Raw genomic sequence first — 19,099 nt, forward strand, 5'->3', positions numbered from 1 at the left:
GCCGCATCTCAAGGTTTGATCCCAATCCTAAATTCCAATTTCCAAAATAGGAGGTCAGGAATCAATTTCATGACATTTGGGCCTCTGATACAAATGCCCTTAGCTCAGAGAGGGAAAAGGTAGAGTAATTTACCAAAAGGTGCTTGTTTGTTTTTCTGTTTTAGAAAGAGAGAACTGGGCATCCCTCAAAGAGAGTTGCCGTCCTTTCATTCAAATCAAGTCCAGAGAAAGGATTCTGTGGTGGGACTCTTTCCCATGTACCAGATGTTCAACACACTACAGAGACAGCTGTCATTAAGTTATTTTATGTCTTTCCCAAGAGAACTATCTGGAAGAAACACTTGGACTCTGACACCAAGAGTTAGTAGGGACTGGACCACTAGAAAACCAGAGGCTTGGTGGGGGGCTGATGAACAAGCAGCACTTTGAAAGCAGATCTCTGCCTGACTCATGGCAGTTGCAGCCAGGGAGCCCAGCAGGGAAGCGGCTGATGAACCCACAAAAGTGCCCACGAAACAAGGAGTCAGCTCTCAATATCTGCCAGGCCTCTGACGCAAGATGCCAGTTCAAGGAGAACAAACTTGTCCTTCCTTGCATCGTGTCTTCCCGTGCTCTTCAATCCCAGAGTGTTCACTATCAAGAGGGGGCAATCAGGAGAGCCGGCTTGGCCCACCCACTCACCTCATCACCCCAGCTATGAGCAGGAAGGAAATGTGAGCTGAATCATGTTCGGAGTTTTGGATTACAAGTTGGAATGGCTATTCTAATTTCTGAATAGAATCTCAGCTGATAGTTTAAAGTGAATATAAAGCTCTGTATTGGCTAAGAGTGCCCTGAAAAGTCACAAGGCTAAGGAACCAAAATAAAATGGGTCACATGTCCGTATTTTCAATGATTATGTTACAATATTGATACTATTTTTTAAAAATATCCTGACAATACCACAATACATTTGTATCTCTGATTGGATATTTATCCTGTCTAATATTTGAGAGGAGAATTAAAGAAAGTTATTTATACTGTCCAGCAAATGTTCTGATCTTTAAAACACCTGTGTTGCAGTAGCAAGCTCTCAGTATAGGTCTGCTTGAAAGTGTGAGAAGCTGTAATTCATTTAGAAAGTAATGTAAATGGGAAGGTTAGTACTGGGTAATAGTACCCGCCTGATCCCACTCAACCATCTATCACTTACCCTTGTCCTTCTGCAACCCTGCCTACTTTCAGAGGCCTTTGGACTGGGAGTTTAGGACTGTCATTTGTTCATTGTAGCTCCAGTTGATGAGGAGAGGCACCAGGGATTTGGGGCTACAACAGTCCCTTGATCTTTCTCCTTACGGAACAAAAATATTCAATCCTGACACACAGTGTCAGCCTCATCCCAAATGACTTGTACCTGTTGTCAGTGGGTAATAACGGGGAAGAGGGAGAAAAGTGAGTTTTTATTTTCATTAACTTTGTTCCTGCTTCCTGTATAACTTCCATTCTTTAAAAAAATAAGGCAGGAATTTCAAAAACCATGAAAGCTTGTTGAGGGTCCTGACAACAAAGCACCTGATGCCCACCTGCCCCCTTTCTGCTTTTTAATTTTGCTCTGCCTCCTTTTTCTTTTGCTCCTATCACCAACATAAAGGGGGAAGAGTCGAGGGGAAAAGAGAAGTCCTCATAGTAAATTTACCATTTGATCAGTTTTTCGCTCTGTTTTTTGGAAAAATTTAAGGTTTTTTGTGTCTTCATCCTTTTTCTATTCTCTTTCTTTTCGTGACTAAGAACAACAGATGAAATCAGGTTCTATTATACTTTGAGTTTGTTCCCACTCTTTATGTGCTTCCTGTAGAGAAAAATATAAGATATATAGTTAGGCAATTGGATTTCATATTAATAGCTTTCTGTCTCATTCACTGTGGGACCTGTGTTAAAATGTTTTGCCAATTTGTATCTATTAAGTGATTCGTATACTCTATAGTGATGTTTTAAGGAATGGAATATAGCAATTATGGAGGAAGATACTGAGCCTTACGAATTCATCCCCAAGTCAGAATTAAAAACAAGACAGCACAAGGTATAAAAGGCTAGGTGAAAGAGAGGGGAATCTATCTAAAAAAAGGCAGCTAGTATTTAATAACTGGCCTTGAATTTGTTTTCTGCTCAAACACACAGAATGTTTTACTTAGTTATGTCAAGATGATTCACAACTGTTGCTCCAATATACTGAGTACTGAGTTCTGGTTTTAGCACATTTTAATATTTTAAATCTTTTGAATGATTGTGTTAAAATAACCGTGTATGTGTGTGTGTGTGTGTGTGTGTGTGTGTGTGTATGAGAAGAAAGGGCACCTATGCCCTTTCTTCTCATAAAATGGAAATATACTTTTCAAGTACTAAATTTTCTTATTCCATAAAGCTAATGAAACTCATAGTATATTCTCCCTTCCTTACTCTCTCTTTTTCTCTGTCTTTTGCCTCCTTATCTGAAACAGATTAACATTCAGTGAAGAAACTGGTAAAAGGCGTTTGAGAAAAAGAAGGGAATATTTTGACTGCGAGTGTACCAGACATCAGTCATAGTAAAAGAATGCTCTCTCCAGAACCTCTGGATGTGGCTATAGATGAAGATACACTAATTTTTAGTTCCTCTGTGTGTGTTTTCATTTAAGGCTCTTGATCAAGTAACTGTTAATTCAATGTCAAACTAATTCACTGTGGCTGTTCAATAGTACAATAGACTATTAACTTTAAATCGGTTTACTTTTGGTGGGAAGGAAAGGATTTATAAATAGCAAAATAACGTTTCTTATATGGTGACTCATTGAGTTCAGATTTTGATTGCAAGGAAAAGAAACCAACTCTGACCAGCTTCTGTAAAAATGGAGGGACTACAGTTACTGTAAAGACATTGAAATTCACAGTAAAAACGTATAAATGGGCCTTGTTGGACTTGTAAAACTTGGGAATAGAAGCAACTCCTCTTTTTGTAGTGATGTCCTCTTCAGTTCCTGTTTGTCTCAGTGTTTCTGCTCTTTGGAACTTCTCTCCGTGATTGCCATAATTTCCTTAGTCATCAGTTTGCACTTGACCCAAAATGGCAGTTTTAGTCCCAGGTCCACATGGTATTTTGGTTCAAGCCAAACTGGAACTGATGAAAGTCTTTTTCTTATGACCACCCATGTTCCAAAGATAGAATATTAATATTCGCTACCCAGTGAATGAATCAAGTGGCAATGGGTCAGGTTTTCATACATATTCCAATCAGGTTTTATAAGGGTAGGGTGTAGGGGAGGCAAGCTCTTTAGAAGGAGTTTAAGGCAGAGAATAATCATGTTTGGTTTAGCTATTTATTTATTATCATCATTGACTCAACAAACATTTAACTGACCACTTATTATATTGCCAAACACTATTCAAGGTACTGGGGATATAGCAAGGACAAAACAGACCAAAAAATCTCATGGCCCCTGTGGAGTTTACATTTTTTTTTTTTAACTTTCATTTATTTGAGAGAGAGAAAGAGAAGAAGAGTGGGGGGATGCACAGAGGGAGAGAATCCTCAGGCAGACTCCCTTGATGCAGGGCTCAGTGTCACGACCTATGAGATCATAACCTGAGCCAAATCCAACAGTTGGACGCTTAACCAACTGAGTCACCCAGGCACCCCTGGAGTTTACATTTTAATGATAATCTTTAACCATCTATTTTAAAGATAACTGGACAAAAAATAGAGCATTAATGTCTCCATACAATAAATAAAAGGTGTTGAAAGAACAATACACATGTGTCTGTATCTATATAATATCTATACTATAAATAAAGATAATTTGTAAATATCATAGTCATATTTGTTTTTAGGTAATCCTCTTAACTCTCAGTGGTATGTGTGTGCATGTGTATGTGCTCTGAGAGCAGCAGTTGAGATCATTGCCTTTTAAATGGCATCTGATTTTCACACTGATGTAACTTCTGACTTCCTATTAAAATGACTGTGAAAATACACCCTTCAAAAAATTCCAATTAAAAAGTCACTAAAACCCGGGATTGATGGCAATTCATTGCTGGAAAATTAAAGAACCAATAAATTAGGTTGGAAGTATATATATTATTATTACTATTTTTATATATAGTAATATTATGATGTGATATATATTAGTATATGTAACTTAAATAGGAGATAGACTAGCAGACACAAAGATAGATCACAGTTAAGGAGTTAGAGTTTGCAAGTACTCACATATTTGAGCTAGGGTAAAATAAATGCATACTGTTCCAAGAAGTGTGATCAGAAGCTTCACTATGCAGGTAGACATAACTTTAGTGTTGATACTTCGAACTGCGAATGAGTATTGCTTCTGGGCCCAGCTGTGGTGTTCGTGTGGACTTGGAAAAAGAATTAATCAGTTATTCATCTCCCTTTTTAATATTTTATATTGATTCAGCTAATAACATTGGTAGTATGTTTGAGCTCTTAAATATATATTTTGAATTTGGCTGTTTAGCTTTGAGGTTTGAGGTTGGATTTTTCAAGTTTATCAGAGATTTTTTCTGATAAATATTAAAAACTTGGGTTTAATATTCCAATGCCTAGATATTAACTAAGAATGACTATTCTTCCTTAATTAATAGTAATATAAAAATAGTACTGAATATGTTTTTATCCTCATTGGTGTTTTAATTATGCAAATAATATATGGAAATAATCTCATTGAGAGGATTAACCAATTCAGAAATAAGTAAAGTAAAAAGTAAAATTATTTTTTAATGATGCCCACTTTTAGTTCCCTATCTCAGAGGTAATTAGTTTGTCAGTAGTTTGGCATATATCCTTCTGGTACTTTTCTTCTGCATTGGCATCAATATATTTATATATACCTGCACATTTAAAAATCATAATAACTGTATCAAATAACCCAAACTAAGATACCATTCTGAAAACTTGAGTTGTTTTTCCTTTTTCTTTTCAGCAACCAATATTTCAGATATTTTTCCAAGTTATGTTTAGGAATCTATAATATCCCATAAATAGGGGTATATTTTGAAGCTGAACCTTATCACATGAGAAATATTTTTATTCCTTTGAATTCTGAAACAAATATGATATAAAACCTTTAGAAAAGTTAAAGGTAGGAATAAAATATAATTCCATTTTAAAAGAGACTTCAAACATTATCCCATTGGTTTTTTTCTCCTATTTTTTTTTTCCATTTCAATTTAAGGAAACTGAAGACCCATTAAAGAGTCTGTATTTTATTACATTTTCTATGATTGAATTTAAAGTATATGTGGGGGCGCCTGGGTGGCTCAGTGGGTTAAGATTCTGCCTTCGGCTCAGGTCATGATCCCAGGGGCCTGGGATCGAGTCCCGCATTGGGCTCTCTGCTCAGCAGGGAGCCTGCTTCTCCTCATCTCTCTCTCTGTCTGTCTCTCTGCCTATTTGTGATCTCTCTCTCTTTCAAATAAATAAATAAAATCTTAAAAAAAAAGTATATGTGAATAGGACTTAAAATTTTCTCTTCTCATTACATATTTTTTTGTAATTTACTGAGTAAACTAAAAATTACAATAGCCTATGAGTTTGCTATTATTTCTATGTTATAGATAAAGAAATGGAGTCTCACAGAGGTTTAGTGAGTTGTTCAAAATTACACAAAAGTAAAAGCCAAAACATGAAATTAAGGGCTCTTGTTTTGAGACTGTAAGACAGAATGCAAATTCAACTTTTTCTTTTCATAGTTGCTATGGATTCTTTCCATATTTGATTTTTGGATAATAAATATTAAGTACTTTCTTTGTATTCTAGTGTTAGGTATTCTACCACTTCTACTTTGGAAAATATTAAAAGTGGAATTTAGCTAGCATTCTAAATATCCCAGTCATAAAATATATTGTGTTTGATGATATGAGAAATTTTTATTCCTGCAAATGTATTGATTATCATTTAAACTGAGAAGGTGATGAATCAAAATCACTTGTATTAGTTAAATCATGACAATGTCTACCAAAGCAACCGTTGCTTTTAGGTGATGAAAACAGGTGATTAGTGATTTTTTTCTCACTTTTCTATTAGTGGTTGTATCCTTGATTATAGAACATGTAGAAAGTGAATGTACTAATAACCTACTGAAACATGACACAGTTCCCTTTGACTCTTAGCAGTCAAAACCATGGCTTCATGAAGAGCTCCTCTTCTTTTGGTTATAAATTGCACTGAAGTTATAAAAGCCTTTAGACTTTGCTAGAACTTGCCCAAAGTGGGAAGTCATCTCTATTAACATGGTAATTAGTTAACATTTATTGAGTGCCAACAATGTTTTTTGGTATTATAAATACATGGAGGAAGATGCTGTTTCTTTCCAGAGGGACTGGTTTTCTGTAAGAGTGAGAGAGAAGATTTGTTCTTGAATGTCTGCTGTACTGGGAGATAGGGGTGGGGAATGTGCAGTCATCTTGCATCTCATTCTACAGATTAGAATGCCACCCTCGCCTCTTTATTTAAACAGGTCACACACACACACACACACACACACACACATATATATAATGCAGAGAACAAATATAAATAGTCTCATTAACTATTTGTCAATGACATATATATATGTTAAGTGACATATACATATAATGCAAAGAACAAATACATATATGCATTATATATGTCACCAGTTAATATGTATATGTATATACACATATAATATATAATAAATATATATTTGCATAATATATAAGTATATAATATTTATATTACAAATAAATTTATATAAAATAGGTATTATATATGTATACACACATATACCTATATAAGAAGTACACATAAATTTTATTTTATTGGAAATTTTTAAAAAATACTATTTTTCTGACTTTAGGTTAATATATTCATATCCCCCAAAATAGCCAATGACTGTAGCTTCTGTTTCCTAAAATATAACATATTTATGCTACAAATATAGAGAATGTGCTTTAAAAAGTTCATAGTGGTATTTGCATATGTACATATTTTTATACAAAATCAATATGTAGAATAGAGGGATTAGTTTTTCCATTTGACAACTATGAGACAAAAGTTCTCCAACCTTTTGAAAATATGGGACACTTCCCTAAAATACCCAAACTAATAATTAGTATTCATAAAAGATTTATAAAAGATCATCTTTTGGATCCTTATCATTTCATATCTAAATCTAGAGGAGCTTTTATTATGAAGTTAATTAAAGGGAGTCATTGATTTTAGCTATTGGTTATCACAGAATGTGACAGCGCCAGAAAGATATACCTTAACAAGTGGAAATACCATTCCATTTTGAAAATGAAACTCAGGGAGATCAGTGAGGTAAGTCATTGCTCCCTCCCTATCAGATAAGTTCAGAAACTAGGGTGGGTCTGTATTATGCTGTGCTTGTATTAGCATAAATGCGAACTTCATCCTTTGTATGACACTCATTGTGAGGAGGCCTATCAATTGAAGGAGTTTGAAGAACCCTCAATGGAGTCTTGAAACTGACAATATAGACATTTTGCCTAGAAAGTGTTAATTTTGTGTTCCTACTGTTAGGCCTCTGTAAACATTTATAAGAACTGGACTCCCTTTAGCAAACCAAACCTTGAAATAAACAGGTAGAAGCAAAGGGGCGCTGGTCGAAACTTGCCCATCCCTTTGCCCTGCCCCAAACCATCCCCCTTGTAAGCCTCATCCCTTAGCTGGGTGGGAGAGGATTTTGGTTGTTGAAAAAGGGTAGAGTGACGCTCACTAGTTAGTACTACTCTGCTTCTAAACACACTAACCAGTCTTTCATGAAAATGCTGGTTAGAGTATTATAGTTCACACCATATTAATAAATCGACATTTAAAAAAATTTGTTCTTGCATCAGCCTCGTATGTTGATGGTTAATGTGAGTCTGTCCCTGGAAGGCTGATTACTCTTAACGTTTGCTGTGGGATTAAGAATTTTAAAAAGAGAGACAACAACCAGCCTTTATGCCAGTAGAGCTAAGGCTACATGATGGCTGTAAGGATCTCTGCAAATTTGTGCTAATCTCTAATGCTCAGCTAATAATTAGTACTGCTTAAGGGGGGCTGGGATCCACAATAACAGTAATCTCTTATGTATGTCCCTGGCGTTTCTTAGAAGTTCCATGAACGGATGACTACCTTTTAGTAGAAAAACCAAATTTGTATTACTCTAGTCTGTCAGTGTTATTCATCTTTGAGAATTTGTTTTTAAATTGCAAACCTATTAGTTCTGCGCAAATGTTATTTCTTGAACACTACGCATTTGTAAAATACTAAGTCTTGTGAAGTACCAGTTTGTAAAATACTAGTCCTAACTCTGAGGACCCTGTTTCAAATATACATGGAATAAAAATGTTGGAAATAAGCTATTACTATCCTCTAAGCAAGCCCATTCTTTTATATATATTGCCTTGAGTTTTCAAAATACTCAATTTAGGATTGTTTATTAATGTGTAGTCTTGGTTCTCTGAACTATGAAATAAATTACATTTTTTTCTTTGTTATCCCTCAAGCAGAAATTTGGCTTTTCTACTATCTATCATAGCTTCTCAGTTGTGTGTCCTTTCATCCTAATTTGTTATACTTTATTCTAGAGAGTTGCATATATAAAAATAGAAATAAAAAGCCAAGAAAAGTCCACTTAAAAAATACTCGTTTGAGATCTCCTTTTGGTTTAAATATATTTTAGTTTTACATCTCCTTTAGTAATTGGCTGTGCAAATCATTGTTTTGGTTTGTTTTTTTTTTTTAACTTCTAAAGTGCTTTGCATATACAATTGCCCACCAATGGGAGTAGGTATACAATGTTGAACTATGTGGCAATTGAAAAATATTCGGAGTTGTTTGGGGTATCCTATGACCCATAGGCATTACTGTGGCATATGAACAAAGTAGAATAGAATGGACTGAAAAAATCAAGAAATTTTAAATAAATAATAGTTATTATTAAAAAAAATCAATTTCCACATCATTTTGCAAGTATTTGTACTTGCCCCTTTCCATGGAGACCCACATTTTACATAGTGTGAGGATTAAGTGTTGGTTTTGAAATAACTTAATGTTCATCTTCATATCAGCATCATTAGCACATAAAACACTGACCTATCAATCTGAATTCTCTTCCAGATTTACTCCTAACATCAAGTGTAATAATAAAGAAATATTATTCTTTTGGAGACTCATCTCCAAAATTGGCACAATAAATGTCATACTCTCCTCAGCATGATTCTGTAAGGCTAAAGTAATACCTGTGAAAATAGTTTTTTTTTTTTCAAACCATTAACACTAATGAAAAGTGGTATTATTCTTATTATAGAGACCTTAATAATATAGTGGTAACTCATGCAGGCCCTGGAGCCATACTTTCTTGGTTCATATCATGACTCTTATTGTCTGTTTGACCTTGGGCATGCTACCTAATATGAGTGTCTCAATTTCCTCATTTGTAGAATGGGACAAATAATGGTCCTTATCTAATAGTGTTGTGAGGATTAAATGAGATAATAGCATAACATCCTTAGTACAGGGCCTTGAGGCAAGGTGGGCATGAGGGCAAGGCGATTTTTCCTTGCTCTTAAATAGGAATATTTAAATATGTCATACAATATCACATATTGAATTACTCTGTGATGCTTGATTCCCAGCATTCAAAGTCAAAAATAATTCAGATGGGAGTTTTCTGGTTCCCATCACAGTGACCTAAAGGAAGAGTTTTATTCCCTTTGGAAAAAGGAGGTCATGAAGACACTGCATAAACCATAGAAAATCTCCATATATATTCTCAACTTTCTTTCAAGCTGTGGTACCATCTGAACCTACAAGTTTGAATGGCTTTTAAGGGAATCATTCAGTTCTTCCTCATCACAGGAATACTTCCATTAAGATCATCATTTGAGGGGCACCTGGGAGCTTTTGGCTCAGGCCATGATCTCAGGGTCCTGAGATTGAGCCCCATATTGGGCTCTCTGCTCATCAGGGAGCCTGCTTCTCCCTCCCTCTCTCTGCCTGCCTCTTTGCCTACTTGTGATCTCTCTCTCTGTGTCAAATAAATAAATAAGAACTTAAAAAAAAATCATCATTTGATCAAAATGAAAATTTCCCAAATCATGAAAGATTTCAAGACTAAATTTATACCTGGTTTTGAATTTATGGGAAATATCCCCCCCCCCCCCCGCCCCAATTCTGGGTAGTATTTTCTGTGATGACAGGGCCTCACCAGAGGAATCTTAACTAAAGATAATGGCATGATTCATTAAATGTTGCCAATATTCCATTTAATATTAAGCAATTACATAACAGCTTTTTAAATGCCTGTTAAAACTGATATATTCATATTGAGTACACTGCTACCTGTAAGGTTCGGTCTTCGATGAACACCATTTAAGTGCCAACCTACTATTAGAAGAGTTTACTATTTTATTCTTGCTCCAAAATGGCATCAACAGTGATGGGGGGCTTTCAGGGGATTGTTGAACAGCATTTTTGGAACAAAGGGTAAGCTTGAGGAAATACAAAATATCAACTGTAGGCTTTCAATGCTTTATCTCAGCACTCCACAAATCTACACACCCCCTAATCAAACAAGCAGCTTTATGGCATGCGCAATTGCAACTGAAGTATAACCGACTTCCGCAGAACTGGCTTCCACAGGATTTCCTGTCCAAAAATTACCGTGTGGTCATCTGTAGCTGAATGGTTATAAATCTTTAAAGTTAGCAAGACACGCCTAGCCTTTTTTTTTTTTTTTTTTTTTTTTTAAGAAAGGAGACAGAGTGACCAAACCCTGTCATATGCAAAATTTCTACGGAGTTCTTCCATTCCCGTTCTTTGCCCTGGCTAGGAAGGGAAAAATAAAAACAAGCAAACAAAAACCCTCCCTTCGCAATATCTGTTTGTTCAAGGTGTCATTTCCCTGGTAGGTTATTTACAGATTTCTTGCTGCTTCGCTCATCTTGCCTGGTAATTACTTAACTGAAAGAAATCTGCTCTTTAGGGTGAGCTGTTCCTTTAACCCCTTTGGCTCACTCTTCCTTGGAGGCGAGCAAGGGCGTGCTGCAGTGTCTGGGAACCCACCTAGAGGGCCCCCTTGACGCCAGCACATCCCCTGTCAGGCAGCAGTCTCTGCAGCCAGAGCGGGCTGCTGCAGAGTTCATGTACAGTACCACGGAGCCTGCAAGTGTCCTGAGCTGCTCAGAGCCGGGCGGCACAGCCCAGGGCAGACAAGGCGGCTGCGAGGATTCCAAAGGTTCTGCTGGAAATTCGGAGCTGGGAGACCCCAGCAGGAGCCTGTTGCCTTTGTGTTTTAAAAGCATGCAAGGTCTGTATAGCTCGGGCACGAGAATCTTTCAGAAGATGTCAGCGCCTCAGAGTAAATGACACCTATTGGGGAATTGAATTTGGGGTAAAAGAGACAGAGAGAGAGAGAGAGGATAAAAGAAAGACAGCGGGTGAAGAAATTCTTAGACAACGTCTGACTTGCAGCCGTGAAATTCATTTTCTTTCCAAGGCAACATATGAAAAGCCCGCACATGGTTTTAATAACAAATTAAAGGGGATTCTGCAGTGAAAGGATCGATAGCTTAGTCATTTTACTTAAGGAGAGCGGACAGACTTATTATGGGGTTAGGCAGCAGAAACGAATCTCCTCATGACAGCACCTTCTGAAGTCATGACAGTAGCTAATGGTAATCCTGTCCTGCAAAGCAGAAATTGCTCCTTGCCTTCCTACTTTTACCATTGAAAACCGGCAATTCAGAGATTTGGGAAAGAAGTTGGCTTTGATTATCCATGGTTTCTAGCCCCTCTGCCCTGGTCTTTGTCCGACGTGTCTCAGAAGGCAGCACTGCGTTAAAGTGACCACACATGAATATGTGCCTAAGAAAGAAGAAAAAGCAATATTCGTTTCTAAAGGACAGCATGGCAAAGCGACCTGAAGTTTTCCATTGCCCTTCTAACACTTCTTTAACAAGGATAACAAGAAACTGTCTTTTGACTCCTTTTTTCCCACATTCCAGAGTCCTTCCTGAGAGGATGCATTAATTTACACTCTAGGCAGTTGGATTATACCAGGACAATATTTGCCACCATTTAGGATTAGCGACCGAACTGGTTATTTTAGTGTGTTGACTAACGAGTGGAACCTAAATGGATGGACCCATACCTGCAGTGCTCTGTGATATTTCTTTTTCCAAATCCTGGAAGGGCTTTTATTGTTGCTGTTTGTTTTTGGGGGGGGATTTTTTTGGAATTCAGTACTTGTTGCAATAATTGCCCATGATAGCTGCTCAAACAGGAGAGTTGGGATTCATCTATGAAAATCACTACATGTAACATATGAGACAAGGAAAATATTAATGACAGAAGATCTGCAAACATGATGCACGTGAATAATTTCCCCTTTAGAAGGCATTCTTGGATATGGTGAGTAATCAATATCCCCCTTTAGTTTGTAAAGCTCAGAATTATAAAATTCCATGACAGGTGCCAGAGGTGAATTTTTCTTGAACAAGAATATGGGTATCAAATGAGGATGAAGCGTGAAACATGTTTAAAACCTAATGTTGTCTGAGAAAGTAATGGTTATGCAATAACAAATTACTTGTTAATATAAAAGCATCCCAAAATAAAAATTCCAATATGAGGACATTTACAATTGCTAACATTTCATAGAGAAAAATACCAATAATTTTGTGAATGACAGGTATTTAACTAACAAATAAAAGAAAAAGGGAGGTTTGGGTTTGTTTGTTTGTTTGTTTTTCTTTTCAGTTTCATTTGAAAATTCCCTGGGGAAGGACATACATGCATTTCTGACATCTAATGTCTAATGTCAACTTGCTTGCCCTTAAGTCTTTTTGAATTTCCAAAAGAAGGGAAAACTTAGAATGTCGACTCAGTTTTAAAATAATACTAAGATGTGTCAGTGTCTCACATATAAGGAATTTAACTGCTTAGAAGTTAAGTAACTATATATAAAATCTAATTTAACTCTGAAAAACTCTTTCCACCAGAATGAACCAATTTAATAGAATTCTAAAACATGAATCTAGGATGAAGTGTTCAGACTCTTAAAGAATTTGCTTAGTGCATTGATATTATATTGTGTATTAAGGCTCAACGCAATTTATTAAGGTCCCAGGACATGTGACATCATGTACTATTTCTTATTAGAGTTTATGACTAAATGTGTATAGGAAATAATTGCTGAGGGTATTATAAGGACAGAGCTCATTATTTTAAAATTGCTTGTTTTTAATCACACCTTTAGGGCTGACTGGATTTCAATCTCATAGCAAAAACTTTGTCAGTGCTTGATAAAGGCACATTTTAAGGTTTTGTGGCTACTACCATGGTTTGTTTTGGATACTGCAATGTGTCTGATTTTGAAAATATATTTTTCTGGTAAATTTTTTTTGGCTGGTCTTAGGAGAAGTCATAAATATCAAAATAGAGGATTCTGAGGGTTTTTCTAACTACTTTTATGATAGTGTCTCAAATGAAATCTCCCTGGTATCTTAAGGCTCTGCCAAAATCATCTGCTGGTTTGTTACAGATGTTTGAGCTTGTTAGCTGAAAGTCACTTGTAGAGAAGGGTGGGTGACATCCTCAGTCACTCTGGGGAGGTACTGATTTTCTCTCACTACCAGAGACATCCAGAACTGACGTTGTGGCGTATCTTCCTTCTCTGTCTTCCAGAGCCACGGTCCCCTATCTCTACTGTGTTTGGGAGGGAGTCTGAGTGCCATGCCTGCAAACCTTAATGGCCCCTTTTCCAAGTGCATCACCAGAGTTCCCAACTCAGTGGGAGCTTTGGGTCTATGGCCTTACTGGGCCTGATGGTGAGGTTCTGCCATAAGCAGTAAGGTCCTTGTCATTCTTACAGAATTCAATCACATAAATAGTCTTTAACCCTAAGGTAAGAAGGTCTTAGAAATAGTCCCTGGCATGTAGTAGGCATTTATCAAATATTTTTTTCTTCTATTCCTCTGCCTTTCTTCAAGGTTAATTTTGAACCTATTACAATTTGTTTAGGGTGGAAATTCCCATTCTCATTTCTAAAAAGTGTACCTTGCTATAAAGCAACAGTTTTTGTTCTGCCTGAACCAGGTTGTTTGGGTCCATTTGTTTATGTTGCAATACGTAGAATGCATGTACTACACTTTGAATAACTAACATTATGACCACCTCATATTTTGCTACAGTTATCTCACATGTACTTTTAACAGGAGAGAGATGAGCTATTCAACTCTGTAGTTTTTGAAAGAATGCAAATGTGCTTATTCATGCTCCTCTAGGTCTGTAATATATATGTTTGAAAGCTATATAGAGAAGTTGAGAGTCCTGGTGGTTTTCCTTTGTGCTTGAAGCTCGGTAATCCTCCATATACTTCACAGTATCATGTGTCGATTTGTTGTTGTTGTTGTGGCCAAACGTAGCCAGTGTGGAGTGTGAGTGTTCTGTAGATCTCTTCTTGCCTGGGCCCTTTAGAAGGAGTCATTAATAAGACATTGACCTCAAAGGGAGAAGGTGGTGTTTTTTTCCAGGTGACCCAGTTAATGTCGTGCTTGGTTCTCAACTTGCCTGATTGTTGTTTTCCTCTGATTTATAACCTCACCTTTCAGTACTGTGGTAAGAGATTCTAGGTATTTGTTGACAGAAAACCTCCCTTCCCTTTGTCCTACTGTAAGAGTCCCTAAAAGATTGGATTCCATGCTCATGAATTGCTGTGCTGAGAAGGAAGGATTTGCCTAGTTGTTCTCCTTTTCATCTCTATGGGCTCACGTTCCTCATTTCCATGTGGAGGTCTGATCTTGTCTTTTCTTTCTTTCGTCTTCTTCTTCTCCTCCTCCCCCACCCTCCTCCTACTCCTCTTTCTTCTCCTCCTTTACCTTCTTCTTCTTTCACAAAGGGGCAGATCAGAAGTTGGCCACAGATCAATGCCAGGGACTAGTAAACATTTTAAAGGAGATGTGTGCTTTGGTTTGATGAGCCCTGGCTCATCTCTAAGAAGGTTCTAACCCCTTTGGATAGGCAGGATAAAGAGCTGTGTGCTGTTTTTCTCTCTGCTTCTGAGGAGCAAGAAGGAGGGAAAATTGAGATCTAGAGTAGTCTTCCAACATTTATCAGAGGTAATGATTCAAGTAGAAGCCTGTGTATACTCTCCCACTTGGACTCTCATCCTCTTGCCCTAGAGCTAGTGTGTTGAGAATTGAGCAATAGTAATACAGAATTCATTGTTTATTGGTTATAAGTTAAAGTTAATAAGTGGTCTTTTTACTTGTTTTAATAGAACACTAACCCATAAGTGCTAAGAGAGTGGTATGAAGAATGTGCTTTTCTTGTTTAAAGCTACATTAGAAATATTTGCTGGAGAGTTTTATTACGAAGCCTTCTTTCCATTACATTTGTTGACCTTTTTACTTCCAAGCCAAACAAAGATTAGGGTTTGCCTCACTAGGTGAATAAGTACTATATAGCTCTTCTTATTTTTCATTCTGGCTGGTTGTGAGCATATAGTGATGGTCTGGCAGTTCAAGGATGGGTCTTCTTGCATGGTTTGGAAAAAAGGAAATGAAAGTCCGCTCTCCAGGAATTTAAATTCCATTTAGTAGCAAGTAAAATGAATCTGCAGAAGCATCATGGCCCAGAGTCATATCCAGCGGTCAGTCAAGAATGACATAATATAGTGTGCCTATGTATAGATGTATGTCTGTGGATTTTTGCCTAATGTAAAAGCAGAACACTTCCATGTAGTCTGATTTATGAAGATGCTATAATTTTATGCCAGAAACACCAGGGCTCTCTTGAATGCAACTGAATTGTACATGTTTAAGATTTAGGAGGGTGCTTTATTTAAATACCTTTGCTTTCTTTTTATGGTGGACTCAAGTGACTCTAAGTGAAGACAGTGGGAAACAGAAATCAAAGGCCACTGCTATGGGGGGCTGCCCAGGGCTGGTATTAGCGTGTGCCTCTGAAGAAACCTGAGGAAGAGTTGGGATTAGTGACTGTGGATGGTGATTAACTGTTTTACTTATTTGGTGCTTAGGACTTAATTTTTTAAAGGCTACACATTTAAATTATTTTATCAAGCTTTCTTTATGGTGCTGAGAGGTGACTCCAGTTGAGAGGCAAAATAGGGTGATTATGGTAACCTGACTCCACACTGAGTCTTCTTTTCCCTTTTTCTAGGCTGGCACATCTCTTTATTGATCGTGTCCTTCCCAGGTCCTGATAAGGTTTACTCCAGCAATTCATGGTTTATTTTTCTCTGGTAAACCAAGAGTTAAACTCATGTACTGATTTGTTTTCTTTGATCTAAATCCTTCAGAGAATGAAAGAAGATATAAAGCAACGTATCAACAATATCTTATGCATATATGTATGCATAAAGTATAAATATATACATGTGTATATACGTGCACGCGCGCACACACACACACACACTTATATATATATAAACACAATGAATAAATTTAATCAGAGAAAGGCAAGCTGGCCTGATTCCTAATACAAGGATCATCCTTCTCATCTGGCCTCTTCAAGTCTCATCTTGAAGATGAGAAAAAAAAAAAAGTTTTTCTTTGCTTCATTTATTGAAACTATAGAAACTCAACCCAAATTGCATTTTCTAGAGTTTGTTTTGGCCAATGCAATAACCTCGCTTGTCTTATGAGAATATTAGCAAGTGGGAGAAACATTGAGTTTGATGACCACATGCAGTGAAGGACAAAATGCACAAAGTCTCACACAAGATAATGGAGCTCTGCTCATTTTAGTCAACCTAAAATTCCTGCCAGTGTTTGTCTGTCTTCTGATGAGATTTCAGATCATTGCTGATTTTGTTTCAGTACCATCTCTTCCCCTGAGTGACAAAACTGCCCGTAAGTTCTGGAATACTAATGCCAAATTCTCAGATTGATCCTGAATTTCTGTTATGGCCAAATACAATTTATATGCAATAGAATTGAGGTAGAGATCATAATTATACAAACTCATCTTGTTCACAAATCCCCTGGGTTAGATAGAAAAGTCAGCTATTGTTTAAGGCAGAAAGTCAGGTTTAGATTTAATATAACAAAGATTTTTCATTAGATGAAATATTAATCCTATTAAACATATGACTTTTTTTTAGGTTTTCTATTTTATTATCTTTTATTGCTTCTATCTGTATTCTCCTTAGTTTTTGTTAGCAATATCTTATACTTTTAAAATAAAAATAAGAAGTCATTTTTTGTACAAGTTGATTATGGAATGGTATGATAGAGGAGTAAAGGGGGCACCAGTCTTATTAACATGCCCACAACTTACGGAAATTAAATGTAATTTTTAGTCTAAGCAGACTTAGTAAAATAGTGCTCTTTAAACTGCTGACAAGTTATATCCTCAATGGCCTAAGTGGGTGGTCTCTGTCAGAAAGGTTTTAGACAATCCCTACAAAAAAAGGAAGGAAGAAAATATTCTCCATCATGTGAAAATAATTACCTATGAATTTAGAGTGTTTTGCTTCTGTTAAATTCTTCACTCCCCACCCACCCATTTCTGTATCCCTTTTAGCTATTACTGAGTTACTTCCACTAATGTTTAGGTATCTGGGCTCAGAGAAAAATAGGCAAGTAAAGGAAAAGGAAAATAATTCAGAATTATGAGAGGAAGAATATCCCAAGGAGGGAACCTGAAAACCAGTTTCTGACTTGCTGCAGTTTAGAACTAACTTCCTTCCCATCATCCCGTCCTCCTTCCCTCCCTCCCCCCTCCCTTCTTTCCTTTCTTCCTTTCTTCCCTCCGCAGTATCCACATTTTGCCTCTTCCTCTTCTCCTTTGATCATACCCCACAAGCATGAACACTCATCAATGCCCATCTAGCTGTAGCATCATTGCCAACATTTACAATAGCTCCAAAGACCTCCAAGCCATAAATTAACTGATGACCCTGTTTATCACTCAATGGACTCTTGGCCGGTGTTTCTAGTTGTTAGAGAAACCAGCCTGTAAACATACTTTAGACGAGATATTTCAACTAGAGATTCTGTCATGTGCAGTTGTGGGATATATATTTGGTTTCAAGGATAGATAATCGAGATTCTGTACCATCAGGTTATTGGCTGGGAAAAAACAAAACAAACCAAAAAAAGCCTCAGGTTTCTAACTTCTGGTGTTAATATTATCTGTGACCTTGTGAAGGCTCCCTGAGCTCTTCACCACTTGTTGAAAATGAGCGCAGCAGTTATTTCCCTGCTTCCTGTTGAAGAGTAGACTATTAAAGAACCTCTCATAGCAAACGGGGGAATAATAATTTATTAGACTGCTAGACCATGGCATGCTGAAACCTCTTGAGAGAATTTCTTAAAAATATAAGTATCAAATGTAACCACTGACTACTTAATAGAAGAGGCAAACATTGACTGAACACCATTCCCCAGTCCTCCATCCCTGCACCTGTTCCCGGATTTAACATAATGATTTAATGGCAACAGTAACTTTTAGAGGTGGGTCTGATTTGAATCCCTGTTTGCAGATGAGGAAAGGAATGCTCAAAGAAGGTAAATAGCCTGTCCAAGGTCCCATATGTATATGACTTAGGGTTGCTGACCCACTCATAACCAGGTCCAGCCTCATTTTAAAACCCAGTGTGTTTATATCACCATATGTTGTTCTGTGGCAGATGCCTTAGCACTCTGTCTGTGGACCTTCTGGAAAATAGACTTAGCAGGAAGAGCAGAGAAAATAATCAGTTTCACTGTGTTAGTTAGCAAGTTGGGTAAGTGCATGGGATGCCTAATGAATGTCAGTGGCCTTTCCCTAAGAAACCCTTCCTGGTCATGTTAGTCCCTGACCTAAACTTCCACTATGTCAGTGGCTCTTTTTGTGTTTTCTCAGAATGAGAAATTTTATAAGGAATTTGAGGTGAAACATGTTCCCAGGAGCACTCTGTCTGGTCAATGGGGTTTTTTCTGTGGATTAAGGAAAGGTGCTTCTCTAGGCAGATATTTTAGGAAAGACATCCCACTTCAAGAAAATGAATTAGAAATGCAGAGTATGGTGTTTCATGAATGGATAGAGCCTCTGTGCAAAGCAAAAGGCATTGCTTGCTCTGGGCACATAGTC

General features: G+C 37.0%; 1 protein-coding gene across 17 annotated transcripts in view; it reads left to right on the forward strand.

Moving 5' to 3' along the window:
- The window catches only part of PDE4D (phosphodiesterase 4D), a 1,511,392-nt gene that overhangs the window by 920,547 nt on the left and 571,746 nt on the right, over positions 1-19,099 (forward strand). Inside the window, exon 1 of one of the 17 annotated variants that reach the window (XM_082725929.1) lies at positions 11,134-12,412. The exons of the other annotated variants lie outside the window; for them this stretch is intronic. Within the exon in view, the coding sequence (XP_082582055.1) occupies positions 12,366-12,412 (47 nt within the window). The 5' untranslated portion in view covers positions 11,134-12,365. Of the gene's footprint in view, positions 1-11,133; positions 12,413-19,099 lie in introns of those variants that run through there. 17 annotated transcript variants of the gene reach the window in all.

This window comes from Mustela nivalis (assembly GCF_964662115.1).
Source record: "Mustela nivalis genome assembly, chromosome: 3".
NCBI classification, from domain to species: domain Eukaryota; kingdom Metazoa; phylum Chordata; class Mammalia; order Carnivora; family Mustelidae; genus Mustela; species Mustela nivalis.